A 21,903-nucleotide genomic window follows, 5' to 3' on the forward strand; every position below is an offset into this window, starting at 1 on the left:
TGGTTGTTTCAGGTGTTTTCACACATGTTCAATAGGGTTCATATCTGGCAATTGGTCTGGCCACAGGAGAAAGGTAATGGTCTGACTTTAAAACCATCAGTTTGTAACTTGGGATGAGCAAGCAGAAGTCCCATCTTGCATAAAAACACTGTCTTGTCTGGTAAACTAGTCTTTAGTGTAGTCAAGTAGAAAGCTTTAATCAAAAATTATGCTGTATCAAACAGTAATGACTGTCTCTTCACATACCAACTGCTGTGATTGTCCAGCAGCCCAAATAGTACTCCACACCATAATAAACCATACTTTGTTGTGGGTCGAAGTTGGATTCAACAAAATTCCCTATGAGAATATCCCCCCCCCCCCAAGGTTCACTGACTGAACTTTGTGCAAAATTGGACTCATTGGACAAAATTAGTGTCCTAAAATGTGATACAGCTTGAAGAGGGGAAACTCTTCCATCTACTTATTTTACCACTGTAACCTAAACTCAGGAATGCAGATAATGTCTGACGATTTTGGGGCACACTTCCATCTGTTCTGCAACAGTGAAAGTTGTTTGACATTGGTAATTCTCCACACTTCTCTTCACAGCATAGAGTTCATTCTATTGGTTTAGGATGCTCAGGTTGTGAAGAAACTGTTGTTTTACAAGATGACTGCAATGGAATTGTCACTGCTATTCACTGTGGACATCAGTATTACAAGTTACCTGGCAATTTCTCACTGACTTTGACTGCCCTCCCATCAAACTATGTGATCTTGTAGTAAGATAAATGTTAACATTTTCCTCACCAGAAATGTATTTCTGATAGATACTCACCTCCATACACTTAATAGCTTATATTCCTCTTGTGTTTACATGACATGTCAAAGAGACTTGCAAGCCATCAGCCTTGTGAAGGATCCCACCTCTTTCCACATGAATGTGTGTTCCTGAATGATGTAATCATGAAGCAGAACCCTCCACCAATAGGAGTGCAACACACTTCCCTGCACAGTGACACCCTCTACACACATGCTTGTGAATTATTTTTCTTTGACATGGCAATAGAAAACATTTGTACTGAGATAGTGAGGAGAATGGGTGGTAATGTGTGTAGAGGTATTTTTTTGGAAATAAATTTTCAGGTATGAAAAATGTTAACTTTCAAAAAATACTCAATTTCACACACAAAACAGCTAGAATCCCACAGTGAGATGGTTGAGGGACAGGTACATAGATGACCTAGATAAGCTGTCTTCAATGTCACACCCCATGGGCTTCCTTTGAACCCCTGATGGCAGGGGCACACCCGTGTGAGACCCCATCTTGTCTTATCCAGAGCATATTCTTCACCTGTGTATAAGAGAAGAGGCAGAAAAGCTTGAATAGTGTCACAAGGATGGGTGGAATAAGTACATGACCATCTGAGTACTCGCACACAAGCCATCAGATAGCCAATACGTGTAATGAGGTTGTGGCTTCTTCAGACTGTACTTCATATGCTTACCTCCTCTACTATCAAACTCAACAGGTCAAAACCAGTTATAGGAAAAAGGCACATGTAATAAGTATTCACGCTCACATTCCTCTCTATCGTCAAGTCTCTACAGGCCCCATGCCAGCTGTAGGATGAGAAGAGTGCACTGTATAAAATCATGTCAGTATGGATACTTATATAACTTCTACTCAACCATCAGTCATTATGGGCTCCTTGCCTGCTGATGGAATAGGGTGTGTGAGTGATACATCACTGGTGTATACTGTATAGTCATGTCAATTCTATCATCAGTTTCTACAGACCACATGCCAGCCACAGGAGGAGGGCCCCATATTAAACATACCCCCACTTGACCATCAGTTTCTACAGGACAGATGCCAGGTGTGGAAGTGGAGTGTTTTTTTTTTCTTTTTGCAGTATGATGTAGAATGGACCAGAAATAGAGTGCATACCTCAACTCTGCTGAACAGATTTTGGATACAGGAGGAGGCTTAGGAAGATAAAGTCATATATAAAGGATTGAAATAGTGATTTGTAACATCAGTCCACTTCAAGATTGTGATGTATCATAGTTATACATGTGGGGTGACCTGCATACACTAAGGTGTCACTCCAACCCCACTTCTCACTATACAGGGACCCCTTGTTCTAGCCACAGTGGTTAGGATTCTCCATGATCCATCACCCCAACAGCTGGGAACTGGTAAGTGACAAGGGTCTCTTGCACTTCACTCAATGAGGGGGTGGATTCAAGTAGGGGAGAACCAGATAATATGCCCCGATTCCCATCCGTCCTTTAGTCTGGAAAGGTCTTTTACTGGAGACAGTACAATGGGAGACTGCAAAACCCTATTTTTAAAAGCCAGCAAGGTGGGCAGATACAAAACTCCAGTACTGGCTTTTTCCACAATAGTCCATGGAACGTTTGGGATGGTTATGGTCTGGATACGAAATGTAATATAGATATGTATTGAAATACCACTACGAAACCTCAAGTGGTCTTGTAGAAAACCCTATCACACAGTGGGCACCTGTAGGGCCAGGGTGAATGGTATGAGCAATATTCTGTTATTCTGGCCCAATGCAGATTTTGTGTAAACATACCCTGGGAGGCAACACTAGCTGCCTGGTGGGAACCTATGGTAAGTTGTGAGTAAGAAAAATATAATTACACACACTTGTTTAAAGTTGAAAGGTGGATTGAAAAATGGCTATGGGCAGAAGTCTAAATCACTTCAATGACAAGACAGATAGGTGGTGGAGATAGTGGATGACAAAGGTGTGTGGGGTAGTCCACATGCTAGCCTGGAGTATCTCCTCTAGAGGATGGTGTAAGTGGGCTGCAAAGAAATGTGTAAGATGTCAAGTCTAGTGAGAGAAGACATGAAAGAGCTGACAAACATCCAACCCCTAAAGAGAAGTAAACCAGATGGATGAATTGGTGGATCCATCTGGTAAGAGTGGAGGGCAAGAGGTCTCGTCTCCAGTAGAGGAGGGGTCTCAAGAATGAAAAGACAGTGGCAGACACACCAAAAGGAGGAAATGCAAGATAGATAAAAATGAATGGCGCATACAGAACATAAGTCTGTCTGGGTCAGAATGGTCATAGACATGGGGTATAGAAGGAAGGGATATGGGAGAAAGGTGTGACCACCTTCTCTAACAGTGGAAGTCTTGAAAAGGAAGGACTGCTTGGGGTAAATAAGAAGTTAAGTGTGGTAGTAGAGAATGACAGTGACTACAGGCAAGAAGGAGAAGGTAGTAGGTTTTTGAGTGTGACAATATAGAGAGCAAGTGGCAAGAAGTTTGAAAAGGTCCCAGGTGAGAGCATAAAGAGCCACATTTGGGTCCCAGACAGGCAAGGTAATATGACAGGGGGGATCCGGGGATTAGGAAAGAATGAAAGACAATTCTGCAGCATCAGGAAAAGTAGAATGTGATAGATAGCACCAATGGTAGAGACTGAGAACCAACAGATGAAGAGCAGCATGAAGAAGGAGTTAAGGTGTTGTAAGGTAGGTCTAAAGTCCAAAAGCAGAAGGTACTGGAACAAGTGCCCCCTTGTCAGTTGATATAAAATACACACTTTTGTTTGTGACATGGTTGTTTGTATTCTATGGTCTTTACTGAATTATACATATATTCATATGTCGAGATGATTTGAATATGACATCATGGAGATAATGATTTGTATTCTCAGGAGTGTTTAATTACTGTGTACTTCATAATGGACTGTGAAAGAAACACACAGTGAACAAGTTAACTATCACTCTACTCACATATACATAAAAACTGCATATACTATTAAAAAAACTAAATACCTGTGCATAAATGTCAAGATGCAGCTCACCCATTCCTGAGGCTATTGTCTAAATTGAAGAAAAGAGAAATGAAAATACAGCATAATAAAAACTTCAAAATTGATGTACAAAAATTAAAGTATGTTATAATTTCATTATTATACATATGGTTTACATACAATATCTTCATTTTCAACTTTCCTTTACTACAGAACATCAAGTCCCCTTTCCTGACCACTACTTCAGTTGAAACAAAAATGTTTCTGAAATCCCTGCTGAATTAGAGAAAACAACTGACAAAATAAATCAAAACAAAAACAATGCTTGAGCAGATAGTTGACAGATTATACCCACTTTCACTTATTGGTCTTAACAATCAAATAAATTTTAAAACTTTTTTGCTCTTTTTTTTTTTAAATAGTTTATAGTAACATTAATCATCACCAGATGATGCCAACATTCCAATTAAAAAGCTATACTGCTTATTTTTTGGGTCTTTGCCAAGATCTGCTGGTAAAGGTACATATCTTTGAACTAAAATTCAAGCAAAACTGGATAGAAATAGAGAAGTGCAACAGCATTAACACAATGAAAGTTATAAAGAGGCAAGTAATTAACTGCTTGGAGTTTTCAAGGTTGATAAAAGATGTTGGAAACTTCTGTTGTTAGAAGCCCCAAGTTTTAAGGCATAACTCATTTCAGATATAGCGAGTAAAAGTTAAAAGCTCAAATAGTAATGGAAAGTGGGTCAGTTCATTTTGGGCAACTGCCTTCAAGTTACACATCTTTCAACTGTGATTTATCTAACCTTTTAGCATATTGTATTACTGTCATAACTCATTACCTATGGTAAGATTTATCCCAAGGAAAGGAAAGAACACATAAAGGTGATTTATAGGTGAATACAGTAATACAAATAATTATGGAAACACATAAGCAATACATATACAGTTGTCACAAACAACAAATAATGGCACCTAGATGAAGTATTTATTAATATTGCAAACATTATCACATAAAACAGAAATATGAATAAGGTATATAATGCACTAGTGTTTCGTATGTGAACCCACTACTTAACACAGAGCATTATTCATTGCTTTCATGCTGCATTACACTTTATCAATGTATAATTATGGAACACTGTTCCAAGTGTCCTATGTTACTCCCTATAATTCAGCTAAGTGTTTGCATAAATCCATACAGTCTCAGTAATGTCTATATTAGGACTTCATGCAGACCAAACCATAGTTGTGAGTGTTCCATCAGTCTCTTTGTAATTTTATCACACTCACTGTAAGCTTGGGATTACTGTATTGTTGGAAGATGAACCCTCTCCTAATACAATGTTCATGATGGTTCAAAATCTATATATACTTGATAGCAGTCAGAGTGCTATCAATGTGATTTAGATCACCAACACAACTGATTGAGATGTAACCCCAAACTTTTACTGATGCCTCACTGTAGATTTTGTACATTGACTATGATACCATTTTTCCTCTCCACTGTTGAACGAACTTCATTTATTGTCAAACAATTGGAATTGGACTCATCTGTAAAGAACACACACAAGTCTTATTTTGCTCATTCCACTCTTTGTGATTTAGTGCCTATTTCAACCTATTGGTTTGGTTATATCCACTCAGCAACAATTTTCTGCAATTACACATCTACTAATGTTAATGTGTATCTTACTGTTCTCAAGGTAACATTTGCACCTGTATTTACAGCAAGTTAATTTACAATTTCAGTACTAAACCATCGTCCATCTCATAAAAAACATACCGTTAGATACTTAATATCATTTTTGGAGATTTTTGGTTTCCCATCTTTCTTTTTTTTTTTCCATGGAATATCCTTGATCAGCCAAAACTTTAATTGTTACATGCTTGTCATATAGTATGTCAATCCTGGAAACCATTACTGGATTTACACTACTACTACTACTGGCCACAGTTTGGATAACAAACAATCACATTGTAAACTATCATCAAGTGACTGTACTCTGGTATAGGTAATTTTCACATTATACAAGGCTAATATTCTTGTACTATTTGCCTCTTATACTTAATTAACTTATATATAAAAAAAAACTTATTTTGAAAAATCTCACCTCTAAACCATGTATATAATTTACCTATTTGAAAATAAATTGGGATTGTGCAAATAACACTAACTACTTAGATCTCAAGCATGCAAACATGAAAAATAAAAGAACTGGAAGAAAATGATTCAAATAAATAGCCCTTCACCTGATGTATAATTCAAAATACAACCCACAAGTTAAACATTATTTCTAAATGTTATCTTTATGTATAACCTGCATTATGGATTACAGTGGAATTCAAATGAACCAAACCTTAGCAACATTTTGAATCACGTTATGTTTCTGTACTGTAGTAATACATGTTGCATTACAGTTTTTTTCTTTAACAGGAATAAGATTTTTATACACTCTCCAAAATACTTTTGAACAAACACCTTATAAAAACATATCAATCTCAACGAGCTATTGCGTTGAACTAGAATATAAATCTTCTGCTAACTGTAATTATGTCTCGCAATCCAATTCTACACATTACTTGCTTGTTTCTTAAATCTACTATTTTCTATTGAATTTTTAAGTAAAGTAAGTATCGACTGAAACAGAGACTATTTACATCCTTATACAATATCTGTGATACATTTTATCTTTCAGAATACTTCTTTTCTTCCAAATCTACAGTTTAATTTAAATAGTTATTTTTTATAATTGATTTTCACATTATTTATAAAGAATGTTTTAGTTCATTTTACCGTTACTTGATCTGCAGTATGACAAATTATCTTTATATTAACTGATCGTTTAATTGTTTATGTTTTCTTTTTTTCAATTCAGTTTTTGGTTTATATTAGGATTACTTCCCTTAAATTTATTTTGGGAATGATCTTTTGCTTCTTACTATACATTATTTTGGTGGTGTTAATCATTTAATGCAATCTTTATTGCAAATGGTCTGGCAATGTCATGATGTTGTATAATCCTTTGTTGAATTAAAGTAAAAGTGGACAATTTTCAACTCATACTTCATTTGAAATCCTCTATCCTGTACTTTGCTTTGTGCTACTTCAACATTTACTCCATTATTCTTGCCTTAAAGTAAACAGATTTGTTTTGTGTAAACTTGAGTTTTCCAAGGGAGAAAATAGTAACCGAGAGATATTTTGAATATACTTAAATCACTCTGCAATGAACTTACTTCTTTTAAGTCCATATTCATTCATTTCTTCTGATTTATGAAAACCTTTTTTTTAATTACTAATAAAGCTTAGTACCTTTGAACACCTACAATACATACAAACCCTTTGTTCCAGCCATTTTGATTATGGTAGAGGTCTACAAGTATTATTCAAGTGATAACTGGTTAATATTACCAAACGTGGCAGTGCTCTGCCTAAGATAACTAGAACCCTGTGTATTTTACTTAAAATTACTTAAAAATATGAACAAGGATTACTTGAATAATATATATTTATATAAAGTACAGCTGTTAATTTGTTGGTGTCTGGAATTGTGTTGAAAGATCTTACATGAACATTTGGGTAAAGCCTACTATTGCTCTCATTATACAGGTATAACAGTAAACACATTCATAGTGACTTAATTCTCTGTTAAATTCTTCTCCAAAATGAGATAATAAGTTTAAGCTCAGTTTCAACAAGTGTTTCTCATTATCCATACCTGTATATGAACATGCATAAATTCAAGTATTCACATAATGAATTTCTACCCAATGTTTAAATTGCATGCACATAAACTGTGTACCCAGTAAAACACTGTTTCATGGACATCTTAGTCTTTTTTTCAGTGTTGAATTATGGATAATATGGCCATCTGGGTAATGAGTCACAACATGGCAGTCACATTTTTGCTGATTGTAGCCAGCTCAGCATAGCAGGTTATAAAAAATTTGCAATCCTGTATAGCAAACACACAATTTTATATAATAATTTATCAATATTTTACAACTAATAGAGAGCATGCTAATTTAAAATATTTAATTAGGAAACCTTAAATCACTAGTGATTTTCTCATAGGTAGTGGGTACTTGTGCTCCAGACTTAAAAAAAATGCCTAAAGAAAATGAGCATAAATCATTGTTTTTTGGCTAAAATGGCAAGCTTTTTAACAAATTCTATAACCTATCATGATTGTTTTCATAAATATCTAGTACGAAGTAGGCTAGGCCTACATTTTTATAGTAGTCTAATGAAGTGGGGAAAAAAAGGAGTACAATGTATACCACAAATAGGGAAACTGAAGGGGCACATTGATATTTACCGAGTCAATTACCTAAATATACTAATAGAAATAACTACTTATATCTTTATACTGCAACATTGTAATTCTTATTACTCTTTCCAATTTTTGTTTTGCAGTTGTCAACTTAATTTACCATGATTAGCAAAATCCTGTTATTGTTTTAACAATAAATACAACAGTAACCATAGACTATCCTGCTAATAAAAAACATAACAAAAAACAGATAAAAACATGTAAAAATTGACAAAATGTTTTATAAAATAAATAATTTCTGGAGGTCTTTTCCTAAACAAAAAGTAATTTAAGCTTTTGCACACATTTTGCAATGCTTAATTGTTGTTCTTATGTATTATGCAAAAAACTGTTCAAAAGCTACATCATATTTGTAAAACTAACAGTTCAACACCAATACTCAATGCTGGGTGCATATTTTTTCTGTATATAGTAATAAATTTCTCATAATTTTATAATCAATATAAATTACAAAACTAGTAGCTTCTGCATATTTTTCACAAACTAGTCTTAAAACTAATAACATAAGTTACCACTCACTAAATTATTAAAACACAAAGTTTGAAAATACAAATAATAGTGAAAATAAGAGATTTTGTTCTTTACACTTATATTAGTAAATTTCTAATTTAATAATAAAACTAAGCAGTCTTGGTACAATCTAAAAAGGAAATACTTTATTGTCAAATTCAAATCCACAATTTTATAACAAATTAAAAATCAAGAAACCAAAAAGAAAATTTGGAAAGCTTGAGAGATTGTCTTCTATCATGTGCCCATCAATTGATTATAGATACTTAAATACAAGCATAACCTTGATGGATTAGTTTAAATTTTTAAGCATAATAATACCACAATACACCTTGTTAAAACTGAATAAGCATGGTTGTATTTACAACCTTGGATAAACATTTCACTTGAGAACATTAGAATACTAACGACTATTGGAACAACTTTTAACTTTTCTTTGCAAAGTTTCCATCTCCTTTTTATACAACTTCTTTGAAATGATCTTAGAAATTGTAAATGATACAAATAAAGAGTTACAGTTTCATTTACTTAAAGGTGAGTGTGCCTACTACTTACCTCCTTGCTATCTGTATCAAAGTAGACTTGATAAGTTGGATCTTCACGGGTAAACCTGTTAATACCTTTAGAAAAACTGTCATTGTCCTTCGAGTTCTTAGGTTTAATAGACATGGATATTACCGGATCTGGAACATAAATTGATTCCTGAAAAGTAAAATATTTTAAATTTTATATAAACTAAATTTTTTTTTTAAATTACAATTAATATAGGAGTCTGGAGTGAAACTGTGAGCAATGCTTATACAGAAGTTGTTTTTTAGTGTTATAACAACAGAACATCTAAATTTATGTAAAAATTCTTTTGATATACAGATGCACACTATATAACGTCAAACTATTAAACAAGAATTTAGTTCTCTAAATAACAAACACTTAAAACTTTTTTGACTCACAAATTACTGCATTTCTGGAAATTCAATTAATAATCAAGTTGTTTGTAATTATAAAAATATTTTTACCTAAATGATCAGAACTTTTATTTTGAATCTAACAGCTGTGCTATGAATGTATGTAGAATTTAAAATGATAAGAGAAGCTTCAGATAACTCATACAGAAATGACTTCTCTTTAATTAAAGCTATAAGAACTTATGAGTGAAAATAAACAAAAATGTATATCACTATAGTGTTGATGAGACCTTCTGCCTAATACCAGGGATCATCAGGTCAGCTGGAGTACAGTAGAAATATTAATGGTTGAAACAGTATTTATATAAGATAAACTGCTTTAGCGTAAACTAGATTAAGTTCATGAACTGGATCTTTAAATCTCATTTTAAGTAATTACACATCAGAATTACATTTAAGATTTTTATTAACATCAAGTTATTTATTCATTTTAACACCCAGTTATTTGTTATTAATTATTATTTTCCCAAGTACTAAAAGGTAACTCTGCCTCAGACAAATATTATCTAAACAATTAGCAGTAAAAGTTAGGTTGCAAAATAGGATTTTTTTACTTGGATTTTTTAAGTAATAGAAATTTTTGAGACATAAAATTTATTTACTACACCTCATTCCAGTTTCTGTGAAAAAATTAAATCTATGCAAGTTAAGACGTAGAAAAAATATTAAATCAAATAAATAAAATCTTTTTATTAAGCTTGAAAAATTAATATTTCTTTCTTAATTTCTACAATTATAAAAAATAGTTTTCATAACAACAATAAAAACTTGAAAGAAAAAAGTAAAAGTAAAAGCCTACCATAGAGACTTTCAAGTTTTTCTTTGTTACAAAAGTATCACCACTGGCACAATCAATACCAAACAGTGTACAAATATCACCAGCATATGCTTCCTGGATGTCCTCCATTGTATTAGAATGCATTCTCGCCAATCTGGAAACTTTGGTACGTTTTCCTGTTCTTGTATTGTAAATATAATCACCTTTCTTTAACATGCCTTGATATAACCTTAGATAAGTCAGCTGTCCAAACCTTCCTGCCTGAAGATGAAAGAAGTCAACTACATATTATAACTAAAGTTTATGTTCTATCACTATACCTATTTTAAATTTATAATTACTAAACAAATAAGAATGCATGAACACAGGACAAATTCATTTTAGTATGATGCAGTATTATACACTCTAATTCTTAAATATTACTGACAAGTGACACATAAAAAGTTTTAAATATTTCATTGACAAGTACTAGTCTTCTTGTAATGTTTCATTAAGCAATTTACAACAAAATACTTATAAAAGTTTTCTCTTCAGGAATCTATTTGTTTTTAACAAACTGCAAAAGATGTATTATTTGAATTTAAAAGTCAGTTTGAAACCATTTTATTTCATGCTTATTTACGAATTAATAATATAAACCTACCTCCAATTTAAAAGCAAGAGCTAAACATGGCTTAGCATCATTTCTTGATGGATCCATTAAAATTTTATTTTCTTCTGACCTATACATTAAAACAACCGAGTAAAGTTACACAACCTTCAAATTAAAAATTATACATTAAAAAGTAGAATGTTACATTGAAAACAATAATTTTTAAATGCTAATTAAAAAGAAATGGAAAATATAAAAATGAATACATTTTTTTCTATAGTCTATAACTATTCACTTCTAGTTATACTAGTTTCCATCAGCATTAATTAACATAATTTCTTAAAACAAAACAAATGGCCATAAGTGAACTAGTGATAATCGTAAAAGTAATTATAAAATGGTTCATATAAAAGGTTTACCTACCCCTTCTACAACAGGTTAATGAATATTATCAATAATTCAGATTATAATCTCACAATAAAAGGAAAAGACAAATGAATCTTTAAAATTCAGCTGGAAAACACAAATCATAACCACCTTTAGAGTCACTGATTCCTTACAGGTATGTTCGGCAAACAAAAACCTCTACATGTAGGAAAAACTTAAACATAATATGTCTGTTAATTTTGAAATGGGGATAGGTGTGATTCATTGTTTGTGGCCGACTGTCACAAAAAACATGCTCTACATTTTAGAGCCATGGGTGCTAAAAATAACAGAGATAATTAAATCCTGATATTTTAGTAGACAAAAGTACACCCAAGAGTTGGAGATAAGTGTTGTTGACTAGCTGCCTTCTTTCAGCTCAAAATTAAGAATACTTATGTAAAGGGTGACCTTTATGTAGTCTTGCAGAAAAATTCTGAAACAAACAAGCTTTGTAATAAACAACTAACAGAAAATATTCATTAGCTTGGATTGTAGAGCTTCACTAAGATTTTTCTTAATAAAATAAATCATTCACCATACATCCCTGACCTTAAAGTTGACCAAAAAATAGAGCATTTTCATACTTTTAATATTCTACGTCAAACTATTCTTGATTAAAGGGACCTTTACCCTTGTTCATCTAAAGCATAGTTATTCACTTCTGATGGATTTGGTAGGTATGATATCACAGCATCAAGAAGAGGCTGTACCCCTTTATTTTTCAGCGCAGAGCCCACTAACACTGGAATGAACTTTCGCTGAATGACAGCTCTTCTAATTCCTGCCTAAAAGAATCAGCAATTAGAATAATTATTTCATTACAGTAAAAAATGTATGAGATTCAAAAAAATTACACAACATGTAAAAATGCCATAAATTTTAGGCTTTTTCACTAGGATTAGCAGTTTCTAAAACAATATTATATGCAGGTATTTTTTTATATTTTCCTTCTAACAATAATAATAAACCACAAAATTATTCATATTCAACAAATGTTGTTAATAAGTTTTAATTTCAAACTACATTAAATGTATCAGCTATGTCCTACTGTCTAAAAAAGAAACTTTACTGAATAATACAAAAAATGAGGTTATAAGAAACTTTTGTGAAATATTGTCATAAAGAGACTGTAAGAAACTTATCTCAAATACTGACAAAAGCAAACTATGAGAAACTTATCTCAAATACTGACAACAGCAAACTATGAGAAATTTATCTCAAATACTGCCAAAAAAAAAACTGTGAGAAACTTATCTCAAATACTGAGAAAAGCAGACTTGAGGAACTTAAATGAAATAGTGCCACAAGCAAACTATGAGAAACTTATGTGATATAGTGCCAAAAGCAGACTTGAGAAACTTATCTGAAATAGTGCCAAAAGCAAACTAAGAGAAGATTAACTGAAATACTGAAAAAAGTAAAGTACAAGAAACTAATCTGAAATAGTGCCAAAAGAAGACCTGAGAAACTTATCTCAAATACTGCCAAAAGCAAACTATAAGAAACTTATGTGAAATAGTGCCACAAGCGAGCTATGAGAAACTTATCTGAAATACTGCCAAAAGTAAACTACGAAAAACTAATCTGAAATAGTGCCACAAGCAAACTATGAGAAACTTATCTGAAATACTGCCAAAAGTACACTGTGAAAAACTAATCTAAAATAGTGCCACAAGCAAACTGAGAAACTTATCTGAAATACTGCCAAAAGTAAACTACGAGAAACTTATCTGAAATACTGCCAAAAGTAAACTACGAAAAACTAATCTGAAATAGTGCCACAAGCAAACTATGAGAAACTTATCTGAAATACTGCCAAAAGTAAACTACGAGAAACTAATCTGAAATAGTGCCAAAAAGAAGACCTGGGAAACATATCTCAAATACTGCCAAAAGCAAGCTATAAGAAACTTACGTGAAATAGTGACACAAGCAAACTATGAGAAACTTATCTGAAATACTGCCAAAAGTAAACTACGAGAAACTAATCTGAAATAGTGCGAAAAGAAGACCTGGGAAACATATCTCAAATACTGCCAAAAGCAAGCTATAAGAAACTTACGTGAAATAGTGCCACAAGCAAACTATGAGAAACTTATCTGAAATACTGCCAAAAGTAAACTACGAGAAACTAATCTGAAATAGTGCCAAATGAAGACCTGAGAAACTTATCTCAAATACTGCCAAAAGCAAACTATAAGAAACTTACGTGAAATAGTGCAACAAGTAAACCATGAGAAACTTATCTGAAATACTGCCAAAAGTAAACTACGAGAAACTAATCTGAAACAGTGCCAAAAGAAGACCTGAGAAACTTATCTCAAATACTGCCAAAAGCAAACTATAAGAAACTTATGTGAAATAGTGCCACAAGCGAACAATGAGAAACTTATCTGAAATACTGCCAAAAGTAAACTACGAAAAACTAATCTGAAATAGTGCCACAAGCGAACTATGAGAAACTTACGTGAAATAGTGCCACAAGTAAACCATGAGAAACTAATCTGAAATAGTGCCAAAAGCAGACTTGAGAAACTTATCTTAAATACTACCAAAGATAAGCTATGAAAAACTTATCAGAAATGCCACAAAAAGCAAACTATGAGAAATTTATCTCAAATACTGCCAAAAAGAAATTGTGAGAAACTTATGTGATATAGTTCCAAAAGCAGCTTGAGAAACTTATCTGAAATAGTGCCAAAAGGAAACTAAGAGAAGATTAACTGAAATAGTGTCAAAAGCAAACTAAGAGAAGATTAACTGAAATAGTGTCAAAAGCAAACTATGAGAAACTAATCTGAAATAGTGCCAAAAGCAGACTTGAGAATCTTATCTGAAATACTCCCAAAGGGAAAATGTGAGAAACTAAACTTATCTGAAATACTGCCAAAGGGAAACTGTGAAAAACTTATCTGAAATAGTGACAAAAGCAGATTATGAGAAACTTATCTGAAATACTGTCAAAAGGAATTTGTGAAAAACTTGTTTGAAATACTGCCAAAAAACAAAAACTAGGAAAAACTTAAATACTGCCAAAAAAAAAACTATGAAAACTTATCTGAAATACTCCAAAAAGCAAACTGTGAAAAACTTACCAGATACACTACAGAAACGAAACTATGATAAACTTGTTTAAAATACTGCCAAAAGGAAATATTGAGCAACTTATTTGAAATAATACCAAAAGGAGACTGAGAAACTTATATGAAATACTGCCAAATGGAGATTGTGAGAAACTTATCTAAAATACTGTTAAAAAAAGTCTGTGAGTAACTTATCTGAACCATAGTCAAAAGTAAACTTTTCTAACCCTAGTGTCAGGAGAATACTATAAGGCATTTCCTTATATATAGTGCTTGAAGTGAGAGAAAAGAGGAAGCAGGATGGTTTGTGAAATTTTTGAAGCTTAAATAAAGGGATGGGATGGTTTTTGAAATTCTTGAATTTGAAAAAAAAAGCCTAATTGGTTAATTTTAGATTAGGCCAACATGTATCAGCCTGAAATAGCCACTCTGAACTTTTATAGTTTATTAATTAAATTTATAATAATATAATCACACACTTTTTTTTCCTACAGTGATAGGACAAACAGTGAATCAACAGGAAGATCGTTGTTTCTCAATCATGGCTTAAAAAGTTTAAGTGGAAAAACCAACCAAAAATTAGAAACTCATTAAGTTAGATTAAGGAGATAATGAAAAAACAATTCTAATTTCCTTTTTTTGTGAATTAGAAAAATTTTTGAAATTAAGCCCCCAAACACAGTAATTAATTTAGAAGTAACTCAAGTGTCATATGAAACTCAGGTAATGTTGTTGGTGTAATTAAGGTAAAAACAGATAAGGTCAAGCTTGTTGACAGAGAGTGAATTCTAGTCCAGCATCTAAAGATCAGAAGATCTGTTGCCCCATATAAAATGTACCTCAATCAGAGAGAGAAGCATTAAAGAAGAGGGAGATCTGTGTTTGAGAGGTGGTAAGGAAATGCAATAAGTAGGACCATGACAATTCCTATAGGAAAGGTTCACAAAAGAAGGCAAGAAAGAAAACCCTGGGTCCACAAGATCCGCTGTAGGAGATACATAAAGACATACCCCAAAGGAAGGAGGGATTCTAGAAAAGCCAAAGTCCTCAAGAAGGAAATAACCTCTCATGCAGGGAGAGAACAAAAAAGTGGAAACCTAATGACCAGATGTGCCATAGTTTTGCAGGAAAAGAAGACAGGTTGAACTCAGTTGGAACAAGAAAAGAGAGATATGCTCAAAAGTATCCAACATTGAGCAGGTGTGAGAAAGGACTTTGATTCCATGAAACGTTCCCCCTCCAACTAAGCAGCTACCATAGAAAGAGGGATGTAAGAGAAAACATCCAAGAATTGGTTAATAGATATAAATTGAAAAAGAAAAGGGACACCAGCCATGGATCATGAATATGTCAAATGAAGGCTCTCATGATACAAATAAATATAAGATGGACCCATGTTGAGTTGAAGGGAAAAGCAAGGAAAGGGAAGATGCAAAAAACAAAAAGAGAACCGGTCATGAAAGACATGTAGTAAGGTGTCCAACACATTGACCATGGCCAATCACAGATTGGGTGAAAAAGACCAAAGATGAGATTAGAGGGAGGGTAAAGGGAAGAAAAATGAAGAGGAGTGAAAAGAGAGAGTAAGGTGCTGAAATAGAAAATTAATGTTGGAAGAAATTGAGTCTAACAACAGGAGACAGGTTTCTACAAAATTGTATGTATATGTGATAGTCACTGGCAAGAAGAGTGACAATCAAAACTTCATTAAAGGGAGGGCAAGAAAAAGAGGATGGCCTAGAATTCAGAAGAGAAAGGTGAGATGTTATAAAAAATATTAAAGCTTTTGAAATAAAAACTGAAGAAAATTAAAACCAAAATTTTGTAATGAAAGCAAATCTCAATAAATTGTATACAGACAAGAATTTTAAACACATCTGGCCAATACAGTGCCAAGGAGAAGAATGAAGTTTCACAAAAGCAATCACATAGGAGGATTTAGTGTGCATGGAAATGTGTCGCCCTCCTATTAGTGGAGAGCTTTTGTCAGAAGAAGCATTATCATGCAGTAGCACAATTCATATAAATTCATATGAAATTAGATGGGAGTTGCCTCAAGGATAGTGGCATGCAATTAATTTTGGTAGATGTGCTGAAGGGTTGAGGAAGATAGCTAAACTGTGCACAAAGGTGAGTTATCATCTAAGAACACGGAGATGTTGTAGATGTAACTAAGGTGTCATATGAAACTCAGGTAATATTGTTGATGTAACTAAGATGTTATATCAAATTCAAGTAATGCATGTTGATGTACTTGATGACTAAGAATACTGGTTCAATTCCAAATACAATTGATAAATTTTGTTTTTCTAAGGTATTTGTTTAGCAAAACATAACATATACCAACACAATCTACTCTGCTACACAGTACTATAAAAAAAGCCAAATACTAATCACTAAAACCAATTCTTAAAACTAAATATTCAGAATAAGGTTACTGAAAGAATTTCATACTAATGAACTGGAAATATATGAATGAATAATATAAAAATTAATAAATAAAGTATCAGTTAGAAGAAATATATAAATGAGAACACACACACATAAACATCTTACCATTAATTCCTCTTCAGATGGTTGTTTTTCTTCTAAAAACATTTCACCAAGAATATCATCTGCATTGGAAACATGCTCTAAAAATATGAAAATGTTTCTTCCTTAACCTTCAAATTACCAACATATTTTTATACTATTTACTACTGCAGAGGTCCACAAATGGTATCATATTTAGAATTTTTTTGTATTTACCTGTCACCAATGATGAAAGAAACTTTACTTTCTTACTGGCATGATAGTAATGTTTACCCTTTCCACCACCCACCCACCCACCTATAGACATTTTATATAAATCAACACTGCTATTTTATGCAGAACAAAGCTACAGAATTTGAATATACATGTCTTAATAATGACAAATACTACAGTTAATAGGGAAAAAAGTTTGACTTGAAAACACTTTCTTTGGGTTAAAATGATATCAAAAATAGTACCTAAATCACATCTACACATCACACCTGACTGGGAGTGAAGCCTGAAAAGCAATATCTTTTACAACAATGTAACATAACATCCAACAATATCAGTAAAAACCATTATCAGTCAAAACATAAAATGATCTTCATGATTTGCCGGTACATTATACCATCTTACTTTCACTGCTACTGTCACAACACTCATTTTATAGAACTGAACAAAAGAACTCAGTGAAGTCTTACATATCATGTTTAAAATTCAAAGCATACCAAAAGTATTTTGATTAACAATCTCACCCGGAAATAACATCAGAAGTGAATAGTGTTATTAGAAGCCACAGCTGAAAAGTCAATTCTAATACTTAAAGACTGTATTTAGCTTTATCCATATTTGTGTCCAAGTTGAAGCTAGTGGGAGGAGTGAGACTGGAAGTTAATAATCCATTTGAGGGCTGGATTGCTAATTGTATTTGAATGCCAGCAATGCTTAGGGGCTGGATGCAGCCTGCAGGCCACCAACTGAATAGTCATAATTGAAGGATATAAACTTAAAACTTATTTTAAACAACTTACATGTTAATGAAAAAGCACCTACTCTGGACTAATTAGCTTACAGAAAAAACATCTAATTGTTGCTGAGCACAAATAAGAAAATGGTGTAAAATACACAACAAACACAGAAAAAGTGAAAAAACAACAGGTGTAATCAAACTGAATAATGTTAAAAGGCCTAATACTTGAAAAATGTTTGACAAGAAATAACACTGAAAACACTTACAATGAAAAAATATATCCTCAAAGATTGAATGAGAAAGCTCATCAAGAGTAAGAAATATTGTACACAAATCAATGATAAAGTCAGACAGAAGTAAAAAATACTGCAAAAGAATAAATGATAGAGTTGTTCAAGAGTAAAAAAATTTAATTTTGACATACCTATTAATTCCTGACGTTTTTCTTCCATCTCCATTATCATTTCTTTAGGAGGTTCATCTTCTCGAATAATTTCACTGGAAATAAGGAAATAACTTTCACTGAAATTGATCTCAAATACCATTTCTCTTTTAAATGGAAATTTTTATGGATGACAACATACATGAACATTCACAACACTATTATTATTATTTAATCTTACTTTCTTACAAAAATATTGTGCAAGTACTTTTTATATAATCAGGAAAAACTGCTAAGTTAGTAAGAATACTGCACCTATTTTTATATAAAATGAATTTAATAGTCCTTATATTACATGAACTAATATCAACTGACTGTCACTAATACTGATTTCTACGTGACTTAGGGTTCTCTTAACCCTTTAAACATGGGCGGATGAGATTACCATCTGCTCAACTAGGGAAGGATATTTATGCAACAAAAACTCTGTTCATTCCTCACAAAACCTCGTAAGATTTTGTTAAAGTTTATATGTATTTTGTACATTTATTACATCTTTATAATAAAAATGTTATTTATCTATAGTAGTTATTTGCACTCAAACTGTTAAAATAGTTCAAGTGCAAGGTGATTTTTAAGTATAAAAATACTTTTCTTTATCTTATACTTTCATATTTCATTAGCATAACCTCTAGAGCTTCCTAAATGAATATCAAAAGTATTTTTAGGTAAATGTTAATTTTGTTTTCATTTTCTCTACCATATCACTAACTGTAGATAATATTATCGACATACAATGTAATTAAATAATTAAAATTAGGAAATTGAAAAAAAAAAAGTACATACCTTTTAATTTTTTGTAAAATATCTTTTAAGATGTTGTTTCGGTTATATTAGTAATTTCAGGTCTCTTTCTTTTTTCATATAGTTAATTCTTAATGTTTTATTTTCCTTTATCATTTATTATTCATCTCAACATAAATCAACAGTGCCCTTGAGGCATATTACAGTGTCTCTGGCACATATGCACAGCCATTGAGCAAAGTTTTCGTTCCCCATGTAATATCCTAAGTCTTGAGAACTGACACAAAGGATGATGTATATTTAACAAATGTTTAAATCTTTGAATTATGCATTTTAAAACATAATTAATACACAATTAACTGAAATATAAAAGTAAGACCTAAATACAATTTAACTGTACCTCTAGCTACAACATATATAGGTAAGAAACAACTGTAAGTGCTATAGTCGATCAAGCAGCCAACAATACTACAGTCAGTTACATGTACCCCGTGATGACAACTGTATGCCAATTTCAAAAACATCATTGTTAGTTTATAGTTTAAAACGGGCTCTTTCTAATGACTATACACATGTGTATGTAAAAACTATGTGTAGACTATAAAGCTCAAACAAATCTGTTGAAGGTGAGCATTGCACATGTCAGGAATTGAAAAACTTACTACATATTTCAACTGCATTCATTCATATAACTTTGAAATGTATGAATCAAAACTTTATGTAAGCATCTTATAGTCTAGATGTACATCTACTCAACTGCCATTATATAATTGAAGATACAGAGTGCCAAAGTAGAGATTTTTTATAGCTCGTTGGTCACGTGACAATACGTCTGAACATTTAAGTAGCTTTTCTAAAGGCTTCTTTTGAAATAAAGGACTTAAACTTAGATAACATAAAACTTTGAATTATAACATACATTACAATGTTAATTTCATTCACATACATTGATAGTAAAGATGTTTAATTAAATTTTGAATGTAGCACAGTGATTTGTGCAAAAAAAGAGTTTAAAGGGGTACCCATTATGAAAGTGTTAGAAAGAGAATAGATATTGTTATAGTCTTACATGACTTGGCATAAGTCAGTATAGGAATATGCTTATTTATGCAAATGCATTAATGATATACCCTCATATAAGATCTTCTACGATAATGGAGGGTGATATGGTTACTAATAACAAAATTATTACATCTGTATCCTGTAATATATGTAATTATATTTATCTGTGAAATCATCAATGTACAATTATTTATTATACACGAAAAATTGTGTTCTATGAATCTCTTATGTTGACTTAAGAATGTAATGCTTTTTTATAAACAATTAGTATGTAAATAAAACTTTAGTACGAAAATTAAATTATTTTAAAATAGTTACAGTCTTCCAATATTAACAGAACTATTTATCTTTGTTAAGCAAGCTTTTGTTTTTTCCTTATCGTCTGCTTCCTCTCACCTATCGTGACTTATATGCCAGTTGTATTATTTTATTATCATACAAGTCTGTCATCACCTGGATACTTCTACTTGCAACATTTGTAGTCCAACAGTGGGGAGTTCAGATAGCAATGCAATGTAGTATCATTAGTACACTACTTTACTCTCACAAAAAAATATGAGGGTTGAGAAGTCTTATGTAGAAAAGTTAAAGGCTAAACTGATTTTAACATGTTCTAAATTCATCAATATTAGCTATAGAATTCATAAAAAAATTAAATACAGAAATCTAGGTATTGTAAAATTAGTAAAATACGATTATGATAGAAGTACAATACAAGAAAACATACTAATACAAATTTAAAATACAGGAGCAAGAACTTGGCTGCAAGAACTTTGCACAAACTAGTACCATAACAAAAATGTGACCACATAAAGTGGAACATTTGTGAATCAAATATGGGTATAGCTATGAGTAAGAGAGGATGAAAAGACAAATATCACTTCTTAGACTTCTTATAAGAATACAAATGGTGCATCAGGCTTGAAAGGGGTGGAAGAGCAAAAATGTCTCAAACTTAGTATAACTACGGAAAAGAGCTAAAATAATAGTAAAGAGAATTTGATAATAATGGAGCTCTTAACTGTGGTGATTAACTAACAGAATATTTGATTTTTTAATAGATATAAACCAAAGTTTTATTTGGTGGTAAAAATGTCAGACGTATATAAATACTAGTATATAGCACACCAAAAATGAATGGGCAAGTACTACCACCCCCACCCCATAGTAAACCCTAACCTCACATTTCATAGTTAACTGAAATAAATAAATTTTGCAAAAATCAAGCTTGACCAACAAAAAGACAGAAAAGTGCAGTCGAGGCAGTCAAACGTCCGTAACTTCCTTTGTGAGCCAATCAAGATTAAGTTCATCATGAAATGAATTTGTGGCATATTCATAGAACAATTATTGGTAAATCTCAGTTAATTTAACAACTTCTAATATACAGAAAAGCCAGTTCGTTTTGGTAACACTACATTCCAACAATGGATTTTATGTCATGTTGTTTAGCAACAAAAGTATAACCTAATATTGTTGTTAGTTTATGTACTGAAAGTATAAAATGAAATGTATAGACAACAAAACTGAAAAAATATTTGTTGATTTCTTAATTTAGAGTCTCCATTGATTACTGTGGTTTGTTTTTTATTAAAGATGTTGGTGATATAACAGAAAATAGCTTAATTCAGAAACGATTTAAGTTTAAAATTGAATAGAAATTTTTACTTTCATGATAAATTTTATGCACTTTG

At 32.1% G+C, this 21,903-nt stretch overlaps 1 protein-coding gene across 1 annotated transcript in view; it reads right to left on the minus strand.

Moving 5' to 3' along the window:
* LOC106460702 (elongation factor G, mitochondrial-like) overlaps window positions 1–21,903 on the minus strand; it is a 50,766-nt gene that overhangs the window by 13,223 nt on the left and 15,640 nt on the right. Inside the window, 7 exon segments of the mRNA XM_022387480.1 lie at window positions 3,803–3,850; window positions 9,186–9,332; window positions 10,395–10,634; window positions 11,017–11,095; window positions 12,025–12,179; window positions 17,034–17,110; window positions 18,386–18,459. Of these exon segments, the coding sequence (XP_022243188.1) occupies window positions 3,803–3,850; window positions 9,186–9,332; window positions 10,395–10,634; window positions 11,017–11,095; window positions 12,025–12,179; window positions 17,034–17,110; window positions 18,386–18,459 (820 nt within the window).

Source organism: Limulus polyphemus, unplaced genomic scaffold (assembly GCF_000517525.1).
Source record: "Limulus polyphemus unplaced genomic scaffold, Limulus_polyphemus-2.1.2 Scaffold818, whole genome shotgun sequence".
NCBI lineage: Eukaryota > Metazoa > Arthropoda > Merostomata > Xiphosura > Limulidae > Limulus > Limulus polyphemus.